The 21,591-nt window shown below is 37.8% G+C and overlaps 1 protein-coding gene across 1 annotated transcript in view; it reads right to left on the reverse strand.

Annotated features, from left to right (window-relative positions):
* Positions 1 to 21,591, reverse strand: part of CERKL (ceramide kinase like) — a 142,759-nt gene that overhangs the window by 1,245 nt on the left and 119,923 nt on the right. The window contains exons 5-12 of the mRNA XM_059052864.2: positions 18,311 to 18,453; positions 12,500 to 12,574; positions 11,551 to 11,728; positions 11,412 to 11,471; positions 10,803 to 10,828; positions 10,599 to 10,707; positions 7,548 to 7,644; positions 61 to 239 (exon numbers count right to left, since the gene is read on the reverse strand). Coding sequence (XP_058908847.1) covers positions 61 to 239; positions 7,548 to 7,644; positions 10,599 to 10,707; positions 10,803 to 10,828; positions 11,412 to 11,471; positions 11,551 to 11,728; positions 12,500 to 12,574; positions 18,311 to 18,453 — 867 coding nt within the window. The remainder of the gene's footprint in view (positions 1 to 60; positions 240 to 7,547; positions 7,645 to 10,598; positions 10,708 to 10,802; positions 10,829 to 11,411; positions 11,472 to 11,550; positions 11,729 to 12,499; positions 12,575 to 18,310; positions 18,454 to 21,591) is intronic.

The raw sequence follows: 21,591 nt of genomic DNA on the forward strand, positions 1-21,591 counted from the left end.
ATCTAGCCAACTGCCTGTTTTGATAGTTATAAGAAGGCAACTTCCATTAATTAGACTTACCTAACATGGACCTCTGATGCAACTTCCATTAAATCACCATCTACATTCCAAGGGAAACTGCTTCCTGTAGCAGTTTCATGTGGTCCATCTTGTTCCTCTGGATTGTGTCCACTGCTGTTACTCCTTGGGTGAACTTTTACTTCTTCAACAGTGTAAGTCTCAACAAATGGAAAATTGAACTAAAAAAAAAAAACCAAAAAATAAATGCAAATACTCTTGGTACTTGCTTTATCCCTAACTGTAATGCAAACTAGGAAAGTTCACTGTGCTCTCACTTGCAAGTAAATATCAATGTGCATGCTGCTGTTTTTATAGCTTTGAAACTCTAATTAGTTCCAATTTCTTTGGAAGAAGGAGCCCCTTTTCTGAAGCTTTCCTAGCTCATTTAGATCTAGCAGCTGGCAAACTTGTTTTTATGACAAATAGTATATGTCTATGAAACTGTATATAATAACTTCCAATAAAAACTAAATCTTTAATATTGGTCTATTGTTATAGAGGATTTATATAATCCACTGACTTGATTATTGTCAACTAGTTTAACTGATGTAGAGCAAGCTCTAGAATAAGTATCACATTTGGAATTTAATTAGGAAGAACTAAACTTATGAAGGTAAAAAGAGAAAGTCCATCCCATGAGATTTTTACAGGTGTTTGCCTGCCTCATCCTCACTTTAAAGATGGACAGAAGTTGCATGATAATTATGGTTGCTTACTGACCACTCTAGCATGGTACAAAGTCAGCTTCATATTTCAGTCTTTCTTGGTCATGCTACCCAAAGCAACCTACAGGTTTAATGTGATCCTTATCAAACTACCCATGACGTTTTTCACAGAAACAGAACAAATAATCCTAAAATTCATATGGAACCATAAAAGACCCAGAATTGCCAAAGCAACCCTGAGGAAAAAGAACAAAGCAGGAGGCATAACCCTCCCAGACTTCAGACAATACTACAAAGTTACAATAATCAAAACAATGTGGTACTGGCACAAAAACAGACACATAGATCAATGGAACAGAATAGAGAGCCCAGAAATAAGGCCACACACCTATGGACAATTTAAATCTTTGACAAAGGAGGGAAGAATATACAGTGGGGAAAAGACAGTCTCTTCAGCAAGTGGTGTTGGGAAAATTGGAGAGCCGTATGCATATCAATGAAGTTAGAACATTCCCTCACATCATAGACAAAAACAAACTCAAAATGGCTTAAAGACTTTCATATAAGACATGACACCATAAAACTCCTAGAAGAGGATATAGGCAAAACATTCTCTGACATAAATCATACCAATGTTTTCTTAGGTCAGTCTCCCGAAGCAATAGAAATAAAAACAAAGTTTAACAAATGGGACCTAATCACACTTATAAGCTTTTGCACAGCAAAGGAAACCATAATCAAAATTAAAAGACAACCTAAGAAATGGAAGAAAATATTTCCAAATGATGTGACTGACAAGGGCTTAATTTCAAAAATATACAAACAGCTCATACAATTTAATAACCAAAAAAAAACCCAATCGAAGAATGGTCAGAATACCTAAATAGACATTTCTCCAGAGAAGACATACAGATGGCCCATAGGCACATGAAAAGATGCTTATCATTGCTAATCATTAGAGAAATGCAAATCAAAACTACAATGAGGTGCCACCTCACACTGGTCAGAATGGCCCTCATTAAAAAGTCTACAAATAACAAATGCTGGAGAGGGTGTGGAGAAAAGGGAACCCTCCTACACTGTTGGTGGGAATGTAAATAGGTGCAGCCACTATGGAAAACAGTATGAAGGTTCCTCAAAAAACTAAAAACAGAGTTGCCATATGTTCCAGCAATCCCATTCCTGGGCATATACCCAGACAAAACCTTAATTGGAAAAGATACATGCACCGAGTGTTCAAAACAGCACTATTTACAATAGCCAAAACATGGAAACAATCTAAATGCCCATCGACAGATGACTGGATAAAGAAAATGTGGTACATATATACAATGGAATATTACTCTGCCATGAAAAACAATGAAATAATGCCATTTGCAGCAACATGGATGAACCTAGACATTATCATACTAAGTGAAGTAAGCCAGACAGAGAAAGACAAATACCATATGGTATCACTTATATGTGGAATCTAAAATACAACACAAATGAACTTATCTACGAAACAGAAACAGACTCACAGAGAACAGACTTGTGGTTGCCAAGGTACGGGCAGGGGAGGGAAGGATTGGGAGTTTGGGATTAGCAGATGCCACCTATTATATATAGGATGGATAAACAACAAGGTCCTACTATGTAGCACAGGGAACTATATTCAATATCCTGCCATAAACCATAATGGAAAAAAATATGAAAAAAATTATATATATGTATAACTGAATCACTGCTGTAAGCAGAAATTAACACAACATTGTAAATCAACTATACTTCAGTAAAAATTTAAATTTTTCTTACTTGCCTAAGGAAACTATAGTGAAAAAATATGTATTCTCTGAAATAACTAAGATAGCCAAGTAACTTTTTAGTAGAAATGCACAACTACTCATTTATTTCAGTTTTCAGATAAATGGCATGAGGTTTATCACAAATATATTATCTACATGTTTTTTTCCCTCCTTTCACATACAAACCTCGATGAAGCACAGAATTTTAAAAGTTGCCAGAAAACTATTTCCCCCAATACCCTTATTTTGCTATATGTGGAAATATCAAGGTCCAGCAGATCTTACAGTTTATACTGAATAATGCATGGGTTACATGGTGGATAATACTGGGTTACATGATGGCAACAGTTGTTCTATTTGTGTTTTTGTTTTTTTTTTTTTTTTGGTACGCGGGCCTCTCACTGCCGTGGCCTCTCCCGTCGCGGAGCACAGGCTCCGGACGCGCCAGCTCAGCGGCCATGGCTCACGGGCCCAGCCGCTCGGCGGCACGTGGGATCCTCCCAGACCGGGGCACGAACCCGCGTCCCCTGCATCGGCAGGCGGGCTCTCAACCACTGCGCCACCAGGGAAGCCCTGTTCTATTTGAAGTACAGGGTTAGCAGGCCCCAAGCAACTCTCTGTTGGAAAAAGCAAGTCTCTCTCTAAAACTGCCTAACAGTCACTGCATTAGACTTCCCATCTCAGATGTAAGGTTTAGGGCCACCCTTCACACTGCACTTGTAAAATGTTCTACATTTTTCATTCATTGTAAAAATAATGTGTTTTAGTTGTTTTTTTAAACATTTCAAAAAATTTTATTTATTTGGTTGTGCCGGGTCTTAGTTGCAGCAGGCAGGCTCCTTAGTAGTGGCATATGAATCCTCAGTTGCAGCATGCATGTGGGATCTAGTTCCCTGACCAGGGATCGAACCTGGCCCCCCTGCTTTGGGAGCACAGAGTCTTAACCACTGCACCACCAGGGAAGTCCCAAAATAATGTGTTTTAAATGAGTCAGTGATCACTGGCCATTATGGGTTAAATTGTGTCCCCCGTAAAGATATCTAGAAGTCCTAACTCTTAGTACATGTGACTGTCGCCTTATTTGGAAATAGGGTCTTTGCAAATGTAATCAAGTTAAGATGAGGTCATTTGGGTGGCCTTAATCCAATATGACTGATGTCCTGGTTAAGAGAGGAGAATGCCATGTTAAGATAGACACTCAGGGAGAATGTCATGTGATGCAGTCTACTGTCTTAGATCATCAGTTTCCATGTGCACACTTCACAAAATGAAGCTCCATTCATCCATGCATGCACATTTATTACCTAGGAAGCCACAGACATTGTTAGATGGGACTTAGGGAAGCCAAGAACGTGATATCATGTGTGAGGGTGTGTTTGGGGCATGAGGAAGGGAAGTTAACAATTAAAGTTGTGATATATATAAGTGCCATGATGGTATAAGCACAGAGAAATGAGAAGAGGCAAACAGGCTCAGGATATTGGGTGAATTGCCTTCTTGAGCTGAGTCTTAACACAGAAGAATTAGCCTGGAGGTGAAGAGAAGCTCTGGAGAGAGGAAACAACGTTTGCAAGAATACAGAGATATGCCACGATCAAGCATAGTGTGATACTCATGGCAACATTGGTATTTTGGCATTTATTTTTCAGAGTATGTTAATGCCTATATTTGATTTTAAAACAGAGACACATATGGTGTTATGAGCTGAATTGTGTCTCACCCCCTCCCCAATTTATATGCTGAAGTCCTAACTCCCTGCACCTCAGAATGTAACCATATTTGGCGATAAGGTCTTTAAAAGGTGATTAAGTTTAAATGAGTCTTTTAGGGTAGGCCCTAATCCAATATGACTGGTGCCCTTATAAAAGGAGGAAACTGGGACACACAGAGAGACCCCAGGAATGTGCATGCACAGAGAAAAGATCAAGTGAAGACACAGCCAGAAGGCAGCCATCTGTAAGCCAAGGAGACAGGTCTTGGGAGAAACCGAACCTACCCAGTCTGTGGTATTTGTTATGGCAGCCCTAGAAAACGAATTCAATGACCAAAGCATGAGAAATCTGGTGGAGGATGACAAGAAGCGAGGCTGTGACATAGGCAAGGGCTAGAATACAAGGGGCCATGTATTCCACGCTGAGGAAATTTTATGTCATCTTGATGACAATAACACATTGAAGAATTAGGCAGGAGATAAATCAGATACATATTTTACAAAAATCCCTCTAGAATGCAGTGTGGAAGATAAGACCAGAGAAAAGAAAGATCAGAAGGAGGCTATTGAAAGCAAGAAGGGATTAAGGTTTGAATTAATTGGTGGACTGGCTGTGGGGAATGAGGGAGAGGGATCCAGAGTAACTCCAGGATGGGTAGAGAGTGGTACCATTGCCATTTGTAGGGAAACATGGAAGGAGCACCATCAGGGAAGAGGGCAATAAGGTAAGTAGTGGACGTGCTGGACTCAAGATGCCTGTGAGTTTTATAACCTTCTCAGCACACACGAAGGCACAGTGGTCCTGCAAATCAGAAAGGAAGAGAGAACCCTTGGTAGTGTGCAAAGTTCAGACAGTGGTTCAAGCAAATGGGAAGCAGTGAGATCACCCAGGAAAAGGTAACATGAGAAGAAGGTTACAAACAAATCCCTGAGGAATGACAAGGGTTTTAAACCCCCTAAACAAAAATGATGGTCAAAGCAAACGTAGAAATGTTTTCAATATGAACAGAGAAAACAAAGGCCAGCTACAGGATGGAGTTGAGAAGACTTGAAGAGTAATTTTTACCTCTATCTATTTCACACAGAGATGGGAAACGCAAGATGCGTCACCTACAAATGATGGTTTTCAGTACATTCTACAATTGTTCATATACATGAACATTCAGTTCAACCTGGAAAGATGGTTCAGAGACCTAGACTGTTGCTCTCCTTAGGCTGAAGTGCCGCATTTCCCTTCCTGGATACCAGAACTGCTACTAATTGACAGTGGATTGTATAATCTTATATTTATCTGGTCTTTATAATATTACATAATTTATACAAATTTATATTTTTGAACATGTCACCATGAAGGAAAGAGACTACATACACATGTATATGTGTATATGTATGTCTGTGATTTTTTAACAAATGTATCAGATTAACATTGCTTGAAAGCAGTCACCTTGGGAATCAATCCAATTATTCTTACTATATACCATTATGCAAAACATTTTAGAATTTCTTTGCAAAAAATTACAGAGCAGTAGCATGGACTTGAATTTTTGGAAAGAGCTGAGCCAATCAGTTAAGCCTAATGAACCACACACACACACACACACACACACACACACACACACAGAGGCAACAGTTTTTTTGTATCAAAAGCAAGATATGACTGGTTGAGTACCTGAGAAAAATGGTTATGTCTTGCATAACATGGTCTCCTTTTGAAAAAAATTACTTTCCTATAGATACAGAATTACATTCACTACTGTGTCTTTGTCTTTATTTTTTATAGTAAGCATCTATTACTTTTAAAGTCAGAAGAAAGCTACTTTCGTAATGAAAAAAGGATGTCTACAAATCTTACCTAAGACATTTGCCCCTTAGGCAATTCCAAAAGAGAACTTCTGTAAGTAATCTGTGCAATCGTGCCTCCCTAAAATAAATATATAGCTTCTCAGGGTAAGTACCTTGGGGTTATTACTCCTTTAAGTTCTCATATTTATTTAATAGAAAAAGAACAGGAAAAGTTTATACCAAGGTAATGGCACTCATTATCTCTTGGAATATAGAATTTTGAGAACTTTTTATATATATTGTTATCTTGTTTCTATTTTCTGACTTACAAAAAAACCAATTAACATGTATTGCTTTGGATTAAGAAAAATAATAAAGTTGCAAACAAAATTAGCAACATCTGAATAGGCATACATTCCTTTAAAAATCAATAAATCACTGTATCTTCCCAAACACATAGACATAAAGTTATTAGTTAGGCTTACAACCTACATTATATCTGCTTTTGTCCACTTTGTCTCCTTAGAGATTTATATTTAAAGAAAATAGGACTGTATATAGTTTTATGACATAATTTCCTAAACATTTCATTCAATTGGTTGCTCAATAAACACTGATCAAATAATGTAGTAGGCAGAGGAGAACTGAAACTTCATGAAGCCTGCCTGAGAAAGTTTAAAATTATAAAGAAGCAAAAACTAGAGCCTTGCAGTGGCTACCTATGTAAGCAAGATTCAGCTGCTGGTCACCGGCTGGATTTACTCTCCTCCTCCCATCTGTTCTCCCCCAACTACATCCAGGCACAAAAAGAAGGTGTGAGACTGTAGGGTTTTACATGCATACTATGTACTTCAAGATTCATAATTTCAGAAATTCACATATTTCTGGATCAGTTTCCTAATAACTGGCTCAAAACGTCTGCCAAAAGAATATGGCTTATAATAGTTATTGCTTCTCTTTAAAACAAATCCCTTAAGAATGGAAATACAGTTTTATCTATCTCTACAAATACCACCACACATCCTAAGTTTAGAATAAAATAAATAACATCTATATAAAAGTAGTGTATTTTAAAATATATTTCTGCAAATCTATTTCAATCAATGTAAGTAGGCTGATCTTAAACAAACAACAGGAAAATCCAAAGGTCATAACTTTAGAGGGAGGCTGCTGCCATAAAATCAAGAAGGCTAAAAATCTCAGATTTCACTACTCTTCAGTCTGAAGAACAGCTGAGTATGTCATTTTATCCTTAGTTTACTTCACATTTCAATATAACACTACATTTTCTATTTTCTTTTTGCACACACACACATAAATGTATATAACCACCAACCCACAATTCAAAAAAGGCCAATCCATATTAATACTGGTGGCTACTTTTCAGAATTTGAAGAAAGAACAAATTGAAAAAAAAAAAAGGTTAATGCATTCAGAAGAAAATAAAGCCTTCTTACAAGGCAGGACACGGTGTCAACTCTGGCAGCATCTCTCTCCCCATGATTAACTGCTTTGCACACAGGTAATCCAAACAGTTTACTGTACCTGGTTTTTAACACTTGCATATCTTTTCAGGTGTTTTATAAATTCTGCTCGAGAAGTATTTCGTGCAATTATAAGAGCCATGCTTCCATTATTTAATCTGAAATTAAATATTTGTATTTGACATTAAAATATTTATTAAGAGTACATCAGAAATTACTCTGTATCATTCCTCCTAACAAATAGCAGTTACTAGAAGTTGTAAGCAAGCTAGATAAATCACCATCACATTAAATTTACCTAAATTTATTAAATCATATCTTTCTGTGTTGTCTTTTAAATGAAACAGCCTTTCAAATTAGTTTTATTAAACAACTGACTGATTTCTTTCTCATCAAGCACTGACACCAAGCACTTTTTAAGAAATCAATCATCATGCATCCTATTCACATATCAAGACATAATTTGAAATCCAGTGTACTTACTTAGGGATCCTAAGTGTGAAACCATGTATTTTTTTAAAGATGTGTTGTACGATAGTTAATAAATACAAATGGTCTAACAACTAGTTCAACACTTTTTAAAATCTAAAGTGTGATTTAAATATTTATTTATGGGCAGGTCTAAGTGACATAGGAAACCAAATAAATCAGAGGCTCTTGGATGGATGAACTGGACTGAACAAATGCTACCACACATGTTCAGTTAAATGACTGAACATTTTAATCTTGCATAACTCTTCAGTTCAATATAAGAGGCTGCAAATTTAGAGGTGTGATTTAGTGCCAAAAAGCCACTCACAGATGCATCTAGCTTGAGAAGGCAGTTTTCAGAAATATGTGCAAATGACTTCTAGGCTCAATTTCAGTGCAAATATAAAGTTATTCCAAGAATAACAATGACGACATAAAAAAGAGCTCTTTAAATCTTATGGAAGCTCAGGTTAGAGCTGTAAGGGACCTTGGAGATTACCCAGTCATTCACTCAGTTTATGTAGAAGGAAAAGAAGCCCCGAAGTTTAAGTGATTGGTTCAAAGAGAAAAACAAAATAATCACTGGAACCAGAGCGCTTAATCCAGGGTCCACCATTCCTTTTACCCATTACGTCACCTCTTCCCAACTGGAAATAAATAGTACCAAAACATTAGTATTTTGTGCAGTCTTGATTTTTTTTAATTACTTAGTTTTTACTGGTAAACATGAAAAGCATTTCATGTGTCTACCTTTCAATACTTATTAGTAATTGAAACACATGCTATATGCCTGGCACTGTTCTAAATATTTTCCATGCATTAATGCATTTAATCTTAGAAAAATTCGAATATAAAAAAATTAGTTCCTATCAGCAACTTGCACTGAGGTATTTTGAAGTAAATTCTACTTTCTTGTGAAAAAAATAAATAAAGCTGGAAGTTGAAACCCCTTTGCCATTTCCCTGAATCATTCAGAAGCTAAATTTTTGAATACCTTGGTCAGCCGAGGCTCTGATGTAAAGGCCTTTAAAAAAAGTGGCATGTTTGCTTACAATCCACAGAAGACATCTCTAACTAGTCATCCTCCTCTGAAAAATTCATCAATGCAGATTGAACCTGGAGAGTAAGCAGTGGAATTCCAGTCCAGCTGGAAAATGACTGGAGCAGCTTGGAAGGAGGCATATGAATCTACTGCTCCCAGGAGAGCGGGACTACTTCCCATGAAGGTCCTTGAGCCAACACGAGAGTCAGAGATGGCGTAGGGCTAGAGCAGCATTGTGTCAAGTCCCGGAGAATGCAGCTCTAGTCAGCCAGCCAGATCTTCACTTTTCGTGGGGGAAACTACATTAGGGAGGTGCACAGCTGTCTAGGGTTTCTGAGGGTATGGGGAGGAAACAATCAGCCTCCATTCCTCAACCACACAAGCTTCAGCACTAGAGATAATTAATGAGACTCTGACATCTGATTTTTAAAATAGTTTCTCTTCTTCTCTAACTTTGGATATTTCCCTCTTTCTTTCTTTCCTATCAATTGCCAAGGAGAACATTTTAAATCAATCCCTTTACCAACTGTTAATCCTTCAGGTTAAATATTTTGCAGGGAAGTTGAAACTAATCATTAAAATGATGTTATGAGTTGCCAAAGTACATACATAAGTCATTCTTTTATCCCACTTCTGGGGAAAATCTAGAGGTGACGATATTATGCAACATTCATCACCTTTCTTCTATGCTCTACAGGAACGCAAGAGAAATATTTTTAGCCCAGTCAGTGATGGACAACTACATGAAAAGGATGTGCAAGAGAGGGAACAGCTATAGCTTGTGGATAAAATGATATATAAAATGTCTCATGAAAATGTGGGCAGTAGATTCAGATGTACCACAATTCACACTAAATATAACTAAAATGTTTCCTTTGACTAAAAGTATCATACACACATACATGCTATTCCTGCTAAGGACGTATACGTCTGCACTAAAATCAAAAGGCAGAGACGTGCATAAGGAATACCAGAATTAAATATAATATTCTCAGTGACTAGTAAATAAATAAATAAAGCGAAGTAGACATAAAATAACACAATAAGATCATGTCAATAAAACTCAAGGAATATTATTTTAGCCTCAGTGATATTAAAAAATCAGAGTAAATGATCATTTTTCCAGTATAACAGTTATTCTCAGCCTACTCTGAAGACAAATCCCTTAAAATCAACTCAAAAATGACTACCTCTTGATAATATTCTAGTTAGCCAAGAGTTAGCAGGGTATTCTGAAAGATAAATGCGGTTTATAGAAAAGTTTCAATCGGGCTTCCCTGGTGGCACAGTGGTTAAGAATCCACCTATCAATGCAGGGGACACGGGTTGGAGCCCTGGCCCAGGAAGATCCCACATACCGCGGAGCAACTCAGCAACTACTGAGACTGCACTCTAGAGCCCATGAGCCACAACTGCTGAAGCCCGTGTACAAGAGAAGCCACCACAACGAGAAGCCCACCCACCCCAACGAAGAGTATCCCCCGCTCACCGCAACTAGAGAAAGCCCGCGCGCAGCAACAAAGACCCAACTCGGCCAAAAATAAAGGAATGAATGAATGAATGAAAAGTATCAATGATTCAATAAAAATGCTTACTAACCTGGTAGTAGGTGCCAAGCCTCTAGGTGCCACTGAGCACAGGCACGGAATTGCCATAATGCTGACATTCAAGAACTGACCCTGGATCATTTGCCACTGATCATTACAGTCTAAAGGTAATGGAAGGGATTGGTTACTTTCCCCCACCAGAGCAAAATGTCAATAGAGCCCTGCTCAGTTCTCAAGGAGGTAACTTCATACTCACCAGATTTCGGAGACCCTTGTACCCTCCTAAAAGTAAGAAAACAAGACAAAGAAACATCACATCACACACACAAAAATAGCATCTATTAAACGAGATGATGAGAGAACCCAACATTATATATATTAGATTCAGTAGTAAGTAAAAATATGTGAACAATTCTGTCACTGCATTAGTCGTTGATTCATTGATTCATCAGTAACAATGATTTTCAAAATTTCTTTTAACACTAGAGCACTTCCTTTGTGTGGCTTTGAGTAATATTTTATTCCACATTAGAAATTCTCATGAGGGCAGAAACTATGGATTTTGTTTGTTTGTTTGTAGGCGTATTTTATCCAAGGTGTCTGGCATACAGCAGGTACTTAATAAACAGCTATTGAATGGACGGACGGATGGATGGATGGATGGATGGATGAACAGTTGTTTCTGAAGACAGATGCCAAACTACATGGCCTAATAGAATCTGTAGGACCCCATGATTCTATATTCTTCACTAATACGACAGAATAACAACCAAAGATCACAAGTCTGATAAATTGTTTATATCAAACTGTTTTATGCTTCAAAGAAAGATATAGACTCCTGTATTACTTTGAGCTTTTCATTTACCTTTCTTCTAAATCCTGAGGGTCGTTAAATGGTAAAAATGATATTTCACATTCCTCTGGCCTAAAATATAATGAAATTTGTTATTAGCGCTCATTGATTCTGGGATATGAAATTTGGGGTTTAAGAAAAAAAGACTTACTTAAGTTTTGCCAGTGCCTTAATGACAGCAAAATCCATACGTTGGTTAGGGGACATCCATCGATGTTTTTCCGCCAGAGCCAAAGCTCTTCCACCAAAGCCAAACATGGCTGAGAACCCGAAGCGAAGAAACTTGCCAGTGGTGCTGAAGGTACAGACATCGACCGGTTGTATATGCCCTTGAATGTTATATTGAATATTATTCAGTCAGCAAGTAAGTAGAGCAAGGTGTCAAAATGGCAAACATAGGAGAGCATATTTATTTACTCAGAGAAGAAGAAGAAAATGTCAGGCTACTTTATACCATAATATCCTATTTTCTCTCCCACTCTCACTACCTACAACGACTGCAATTGCCATTTATAAGTTTTTCAGGTACCAAGGGAAGAGACACAAAGTGGTAAATTTTGCAGCTTACTGCTATTTTAAACAAAAATGGCTAAGGAAGTGAAGTTGAAGTACACGTGCAGAGTAAACTCAGATTTAACAGATTTGCATTTATTAGAGCTTACATGCTTTACATCAGTTGAGATAATAAAAGGTCTAGTGGAAGTACTCTGGCTAAAAATTTTTTTCTTGTGCTTTATTTCTTTTAATAACTAATTCTAGAGTTTGGGTAGTCAAACAACAGTTCCTGATATATTTAATCAGTATGCATGGATTTTCTTGACCTGGTTATAAAATTGTGATCTTGAACATTATTGTATTATTTTCTATCAAGATGATAGTAAAACTTCATTTACTACTCTTTATAGCACCTGTATTCTGAAAAGATCAGCAGTCAAAATAGTGAAGCTTTGCCTAACTGACTTTTGGTTTTTAGTCAAACATTTCTCTGCTTTGAGAGATAAAGAATCTGTCTTAGACGAGCCTGACGGATATAAAACAGCCTTCCTTATATAAATAGAAACTTCCTTATAAAACATAAACTTCTTTGGAAGAATTCTTACCCATTATAATATGCAAAGTTGCAGTTACCACATGAGAAATTCCATGAAGAGAATGTGCCAATACATTAGTAGATCCTGCCAAATCAAATTTAAAACATGTATGATCAGTAGAGCAAACATTTTAAATTAACCATTTGCTCCTACTTTATAGAGATGTCACTATGTAATGTTCAAATGAAAAGTTAAATGGAAGTTTGTAAGTTTTTGTTCACATCATAGATGCACATTGAATGGCTACTGAATTATTATTTAATCCTTAAATAACTTAAAAATTGGGAAACAAGTTATAGTATCAACTTGCTCATAGCTTCTTTCATCATGAATGTCTATTTTTTTTTTTTTTTTTTTTTTTTCAGTACGCGGGCCTCTCACTGTTGTGGCCTCTTCCGTTGCGGAGCACAGGCTTCGGACGCGCAGGCTCAGTAGTTGTGGCTCACGGGCCCAGCTGCTCCGCGGCATGTGGGATCTTCCCGGACCGGGGCACAAACCCGTGTCCCCTGCATCGGCAGGCAGACTCTCAACCACGGCACCACCAGGGAAGCCCATGAATGTTTATTTTCTACCTGAAAAAGCGCTAGTTATATCAAAGTCTGCTCCATTCAAGTTTAATAAACAGGCTTCTAAATTCTTTACCAAAATGAGCAGCAAGAGCAGAAGGATGGCTCTGGAAAGCAGAGACAAATGCACACAAACACAAAAAGCCAAGTAATAACTAAGAGAAGAGTGTAAAATCACTGTAAAGTACACAAGATATGCTTTAAATACATTTTAAATCTCTCAACCAAATGGAGATCCCTTCTATCATAGGAAAAATGGTACCCTAGATGAAGAAAACTCTTCATCCCATGGTATTTGCCATTGTATGAGAATCTGTATTGAGACATGATAGGTTTCTGATTTCCATAATCACTAAGATAATTTAAGATCCACATGAATTTTTCCCACCAGCCTACAGAGAGAAAGAGCTCTCTCAAGTCAGGCCCCTGTAACATTTGTGTGTGTCTGAGACCTAGAGGTAAAGGGCTGGTTTTGAAGGGGAAAATACCAGCTAGCCCCTGCCATTCCCAGGAGGTAAAAAGCATTTAAAATTAAGAAGCTACATTTTTCTTGATTTAAGTCCAGTAACAGCCAAGAACTGTGAAAGCATGGATGTACTGTGTACAATAGCTATCAATGCAAAGGCTGGCTAATCAGGAACTTTCCTGTGTGGTCATATGTAATCCCTTCGGTTTGTGTCACTTTGAACGGATATATTATGCTTGGGCTGCTCAGCTGGAGAAGCTGAGTCAATGAAGCCATTATCAAGCAAGACTGTCATTAAAACAATAGTGGGGCTTCCCTGGTGGCACAGTGGTTGAGAGTCCGTCTGCCAATGCAGGGGACGCGGGTTCGTGTCCCGGTCCGGGAAGATCCCACATGCCGCGGAGCGGCTGGGCCCGTGAGCCACGGCCGCTGAGTCTACGCGTCCGGAGCCTGTGCTCGAAAAACGAGAGAGGCCACAGCAGTGAGAGGCCCGCGTACCACAAAAAAATAAAATAAAATAAATAAAATAAGATAAAACAATAGTAATCGTGAGGTACTGTCTAAGCATTTATGATTTCCAGACCTCTAGTGAAACCAATGCAAAGAAACGTCCCCCTTACCCAATTGGTAAACTGGTTTTAACTGATTCATCAAACGGTAGTTTATGTTCTGACCCTTGTTACTCAGAATATGTCCCACAGCCCAGCACCAATGGCTACACCTCTGTGTTTATTACACTGTTCATTCTCAGCCCTACTCCAGACCTAACAAGGCATAGTCTGCATTTTATAAGATCCTCTGGTTATGTGTATGGAGAGGCCCTCCTCCAGAACATATGGTTCAAGGATCAGCAGCATCAACATTACTTGGGAGCTTGTTAAAAAGGGAAATTTCTGGGTTCCACCTCCAACCAATGGAAAGGGAGTAGCTGGGAGTGGGGCCCAGGTGCCCATGTCTTAGCAAGTTCTCCAGGTGATTTGTATGCACCCTAAGGTCTGAGAAAAAGTGATCCAGAAAACTGTTCCTCAGTGGATCTTTACCAGGAGTCAATTACCTAGGCTTTTCCAATTATTCTTTGACCCTCTACATCCTGGCCTTTGGCTGTCTAATACTAATTAACTTGGAATGGGTGGGGGAGAAAAGCAAAAACAAATCAATTTTTCTTCCCAATCAGATTTATGATAAAGGTTTTGGAGGAGGCCACATAATTAGAGTGAGATATTTAAGATTATCGATGGATTACAGTACTCCATGAAACACATTTCCTCCATTACCATGGTTAATTAAGAGTAGACCATAAAAGCATTCCTCTAGAAAGACTATTAAAAAACAAAATGTAATATTGTCATGTGCAATAGAGAATGACACATATCATGACTCAAGAAAATAAAGACCATTTATCCCCTGTGAGTTTGAAGTATGCTAAGTATGCCAAAGCACAAATCCTCTTAGAATGCTAGACATTGCTTTTTTATTTCTATGTCTTCTCAGGCTTTGCAACTTTGCTACTTTTCTTTAATTCCATTGACCTAGGCAGTGATGACAGACATGACCAGAAATCAGAAAATCATTTTAGTCATCTTCTACTCTGCTTGACCTGTACCTTAATCCTTAAGAACGTTTTTAACACTCTGAATTTAAAAGGAAAGTTCATGAAGAAAGCAGATGTAAAATTATAAAACTATAGATTGCTCCATATTTTTGTTTGAATAATCTAAAAGAGTACAATTTCCAGAAACAAAATGGGATCCATCCAAAAAGATATCTACATGCCAAAAGAACATGCTGCTCACATAAATAAAAACTATGTAATTTTAGCATTCTCACAAAAGCTATAAATGTTCTACCTCAAGGTGAACATTTTAATTAGCCTGAAAAGTCATTTTTCTTAACACTACCAGCAACTTTGCTCACCACCGCCTCCCCAAACCTGCTAAAATGTGCCACATCCAATGAGTAAGGACAGAAGTAGCAGCTCATGTAAAGCATGACTTATAGAAGAACCAGGCAGAAACTACAGAGGCAAAAAGAAAAAAAAATTGTCCTTGGAAGTGCAAGCACTTCTGCAGAACAATTAACTTAATTAACCAGACATCATGAATATTCATAAGGCCATTAATGTCTCCCACATCCAAACAGATAAATGTGATGTAATGACTTCCTAGTCAAGCATATCTAAAACTCTCATGAAAACTGCACCTACACTTTGGTTCTTTGCCTGAAATATCATAGACATTAACAGTCCCTTGGCAATATTTTATTCTCCTCAAATTAATTGGAAAGCATGAATTTATTTATGTGAATTCTATAGAAATATATGGTTCCCAGTCATCAGTATGTGGATTGAGCCTTGTTTTACAACAATTGGATTGCTTTTTTATTTTTATGTCCTCTCTGGCTTTTTTCTCTATCCTCCCCCTCATCCCTTTAATCGGAATCTCTCTGTATAGTTCCTTAGCACCAGTTCCCATAGCAACAAACACCGTTGCTAATGGCCAGCAGTTCAAATACAGGCTTCCCCACATCTGATCCATCTGAGTCTGACCATAATTCAGCGGCTTAGTCTGTTGGCTCAGTGGAGTAATTTACTAAACACTCTCCCTCTGGGTGTCTCTCTCCAGGAGGCAAATGGCTTCAAAGGCAGACTCTCTTCTGCGTTAGCTTAGAAACTTCCTGCCTAGCTCTTGTTCCCATTCATTATCAAAGCCGTGACCAGACATAGAGTCCTCATATTAAATACATCCTGCACATGACTTCCTCCTCCTATTAGATGGAATCCACAAGCTAGAACTCTATACAACCACTAAAGTTTTGGCAACAGACTGTATCTTCTAAACAAAAAGTATTCCAATGGCATTTCTACATATCCACTGTATCTAGAAAATGCTTTCAAAATCAGAAATATGCTTAAAAAGTATAATGATAATAAAACTCAGTGCTGTTCCTTTATAACATCCGAGTTACATATTAAAATGTAAGCATAACCACCAGTTTTTCTAGCTAGTTATTCACTTTATGTCAAATGAAGATCCATGGGGACACCCATCTTTCCACTTTTGATGCAGAGCAGTGAATGAGTGACTTCAGGGGTGTAAGTACTAAGGAAAAGAAACAGTGACCTAAGCACATCCACTCTGTACAGAGGGAAATGTTGTGAAATTTCCACCATTACAGACAGCACTTCTAAAGTAACACAGAAAGGTCAAAGTGCAGCCCAAATGCATCTTTTCATGTTGATGCATTTTGTTCTCTTCTACCTAAGGGGTTCTTTCTCACAGATTTTTCTTAACAGGTTTCACAATCATCAGGACATATCCCTATATCCCTCTCCTTTTAAATTCTTGTTTTTATGAAAGACTTTTTTCCCTAGAAGGGCATTGGTATGTCTTTTGCTCTTTGTCAGTTAACAATACTAAATATACTGAAATCCATACTAAATGACTCTGGTCATCAAATGGATAGAATGTTGCTTTATTTTCAACCATGTGCAACCGTGTGTCTTCTATTTCCATAGGAAAGAATACAGTTGACCCTTGAACAACACGGGTTTGAACTGAGTGGGTCCACTTAGATGTGGATATTTTTCAGTTGTAATTACTACAGTACTTCATGGTCCCCGGATGGTTGAATTCGAGGATGCAGAGGAAAGGAGGGCCGACTGTAAATTGTTCAAGGATCAACTGTAATTGTTCCCGCTTTTCTTGTAGAGATAATAACATGTGATGGTTTAAAATGAAAAAAAAAAAAGTCACTTTCCTTCACAATTGTTTCAATAATAATTTGAGAGGAGGGACTCATATAATAAACCTGCAAAATATACTTTCGTCTTTTCTGGATCCCAGTGTTGCTCTGGCTGTTCCCCCTTGCTCTGACCTCCACCTTCCTTTTCCTCCCTTCCCCTAATCAGGAATCTTCCTAGAACAGGCTCCCAGCAGGTTGCTCCCTTGCTCTAAACCTCCCATTGTTCCCTACTGTTCATCAGCTGCAATTCAGACCCCTTCCTGTGGCATCCAGGAGCCACCATGATTTGGACCTATTTTGACACCAGTACTACCAAACAAATGGCCTGTTTTCTATTCCTCAACATTCCTGGATTTTGCCTTGCCATTTATTATTTTTGTAGCCAAGAAAACAACTCATTCCCATCTTTCAGGCCAGAAAAAAAATTGTCCTACCTATTTTTAGGTGCAATTCAAGTGGCACTTGCTCTATAATATCTTCTTTCCATTTATTCACTTAAACTTTATTGAGCGTTCACTGTATCACATTCTGTTCTAGCTGCTGGACATACAGCAGTCAGGATGAATCCTTTTGGCATATTCAAGCTTATCTGTTTACACTTCAACTATGGGAATTGAGTTACCACATTTTACCCCCCAAGAAATAATAAGCAGCTTGACTGGAATGGCCCTGTTTCAAAATTTCACATCTGGGATTGTGTGATCATTAGACCTTTATATGGGAAGGTAGAATAACGGTCCCCTTTACTGTTTGCTTAACTATGTATTAAACCCTGCACGTATCCTATCTAATTTAATACTATAATAACCCTGTAATAAAGTGAGTGTCATGTGTGTTATCTCTCTTTTATGAATTAGAAAAATAAGGCTCAAAGAAGTTAAATAACTTGGCCAGAGTCTCACACGTGCTAGTGGAGATGCCAAGCGTGGGTCTTTCAAACTCAAAGTCTGTGCGTTTAACTCTGTGTGACACTGCCTTGGTTGGGAATTAAACCAGGGGAAGATGGGCGAGGGGTTCCATTTGGCAAATCCACGGGCCCTCCCTTGCCTGCTGGTATCACACCAAGTGGAAGCTGGGCTCGGACAGGAGTCAGGATGCTGTCTGTTTCCACCCCAGCGTTCTTCTGGGCACTAAGAAGCAAAGCATGGGCTACTTCACTGGCAGATCCATCTCCACCAACACAGACCACACTAGGAAAGAAGAAATTAAGTCAAAGAATGAACAACATCAAAACAATTGGTGATAATTCGTGAAATTTTGACTTTAAAATATTGGGTTGGCCAAAAAGTTTTCGTGACATCATAGGGGAAAACCCGAACGAACTTTTTGGCCAGCCCAATATTAATTTTATATATTCTGTGTGTGTGATTACTCACACCTTCAAACATTTCAACATGTGTCGATGGATAAGAAGACACTAGCACTGCTCTGATAAAGTTTACTTCACAAAAATCATACCTAGATGATACCCCACAGGCAAAATATTTTTAAATGGGTTAAGAGGCATTAAACACTTGAACATGTTAATTCACATCTGACCTGAATTTTTCTCTGTTAATATCCCAAAGCATATTATCCTCATCTTGTTTATGTTAATAATAGTCGTTGCAATTCATTTAACTAACACAAGCCAAAGTCATAAAATCCTGCTAATTTTCAATATAGCTCTGAAAAGACAGACAGCAATAAAAATCATGTAAAATATGAGGCTTTAATTTAAGGAACTGCTAAATTATCATTAGTATGTAAATGTTAATTGCAAACCTGAACTAGTTTCCATCTCCTGGACATTATTGCGATGTGGCACTTTTAAAATTAGTGTTACTACCCTTTGACCCTAGTCAGTACTACTAATATTTTTATAAGACCTCACCATATGTACACTACAGGAGTGATGCGGTGGGAATCCATGAAAGTCATACAAGATATCAGAAGTTTTGTCATAATCATTCGTGTTTACAAGATGCAAAATAATCTTAAGTATCAAAACCGCATCAATTTACCCCAAAGGAAAAGATTTTGTGTTATTGAGAGCAGGTGTCATACCCCAAGGTCCCCAAGGCCCATCAGGAGCAGAAGAGTCTGCTCAGTCTAAAGAAGAGGCAGCTTCTCAGCACCAGCCCACTTCCATCATCCAGGAGGCAGGCTTTAGAGGACCACATCTTCTGATTTTTCTAGAGAAGCCACAGGTCCTGATTTTGGGGAGAGTCTCCTAACTTATAAACACTCACAACTAGCATTCAATATATTTAAACATTGTATATGCCAAACAAAACAGTCTATGGGCCATAATCAGCAGGGGGTCCTGGTTCCCTAAGTTTAGGAAGCTCCAGAAGTTGGTGAATCCAGAGGCTGAGAATATACTTTTTCTGCATCAAGTCCCTCCACCTCTCAGCCTTCCAGCCCCGGCACCTAGGTGGGGTTCAGTGCTAGGGCTGCACATAGCCTGGGCGATCCAGGTCCATCCTAGTTAGAAGAAACTCCAGGATATGAGAGATGACCCAGGTCATTTTTGGCCGGGGGTATTATTTTGTCTGAACTGATTCCAGGGGCCATCAGTGTGGTCACTGATTCAGAGAAAAGTGATTATACCTACAGAGGACCAACTTCACATCAGGTAATACATTGGCTCTTTTCTGTTAAATTCCCAGAATTCTGTAAAGTAAACATTAGCCTCATCCTTAGATATGGGGAAGCCAAGGTTTCATTTGAACCTTATCTGTATGATTTCAAAGACCTCTATAAGCAGATTTCCAAACATTCTGTGAACTTAAATATAACTCCCAGTTCCATGCCTGTCTACCAACTGAGGTGTATGTGGCCTAAAAGGGACCTGTAAAGTCTTCCAACACAGCATGTAACTTAGTACAAAGAACTTGCCTCTTCCATATAGTATGTCAACACTTGAACCCTGGAACCGTGCATCCAGTTATAGCACATGTTAACTCATTGCTAGAGTTAGTAGAAATGGCCTTTCTACGAACATGCTCTGCTACAAAAACCTTTGCAATTTTGTCATAACACATTCTGTGTTAAATATTTTGAAACTATAACAAGTGATAATTACAACAATAAAGTAACATTTGGTGAACAATTACTATGTACCAGACACTGCTGTCAGCACTCTCCATATATTAACTTTTAAAATTTGAACAATAACTGTATGCAATAGATACTTTTACTCCCAATTTACAGATTAGGAAACTAAGACATAAAAAGATTAATCAACTTTTCCAAGGTCATACTATAGTAAGTTATGGAATGAGATTTTGAACCAAGACAATTTGGCCTTAGAAATTATACTACTATTTGATATATTAGACTCCTTTCTTATATATAAAACCTAATGAAAATAGCCTTATGAGAGTTTTATTATTTTGGAAATCAGTTTACCAGTAGAATCACTGTGGAATTAAATAAGTGAGAAAGGAATATATTTATTTATCTTGACAACTACTAGATCACTAAGATCATCTCAAGATATAGTTACTCAACCTAGGGAATATGCTTAATACAAACATATCACAAGAGTCTAGATATTACAAGAAAAGGCAAAAAATAAACTTTTTATAATGAGTTAATTTAACCACACTTAAGAGCTACCCTAAAACATAAACCTTTACAAGTGGTACACCTTGTGTTTTCAGAATAAGTAAACTCTATCTTGCCATGACCCACAGTAGAGCTTTTCTGTCTAGAAAAGTACAACTGGGGGCTAATATCTTACTTCTCTTTTTTAAAAAGTGACAGGAAAAATTTTAAATGGCTGTTTGTGTATTTGTCTATCAACCCGTATCATTCCTGAAATGTTTATTATTGCATTTTTGACTTAAAATTTTTTTTGAAAAGAGATACTTTTTTTAACCTTATTTAATAATACAGATATCATGGTGGTGATAAAATGTTAGTGCAAGCCAAATAATGTCTAGATTCTCATGAAATTAAAAGAAGGAAAAAACTATAATTCAACAAATTAAAATTTAAAAATGCTATGAAATAAAACAGGAAAATATTAGTATATGTATAATTGCATAAGAGCTACAGATTAGCTTAACCATTTTCACATTCATAAATCCAACTGTTACCACTTCAAGTCTATACACCCAATATTACACTTTTCTTTGCCTTTACAAAACTTCCTATTCATGCCCAGTGTAAAGAGGGGTCAATATGGAAATGGACACTCCTGCAAGTTCTAGCAGTGAATCTGAGAATATCTGATAGAACACACTGGAGCTGCACACAAGCTGTCATGAGAACTGGTACACAGTTCATGTTGGCATTAGGAACATGTCACAATGTGTCTTCATAGAAACATATGCAACTCA

Source organism: Kogia breviceps, chromosome 2 (assembly GCF_026419965.1).
Source record: "Kogia breviceps isolate mKogBre1 chromosome 2, mKogBre1 haplotype 1, whole genome shotgun sequence".
NCBI classification, from domain to species: domain Eukaryota; kingdom Metazoa; phylum Chordata; class Mammalia; order Artiodactyla; family Physeteridae; genus Kogia; species Kogia breviceps.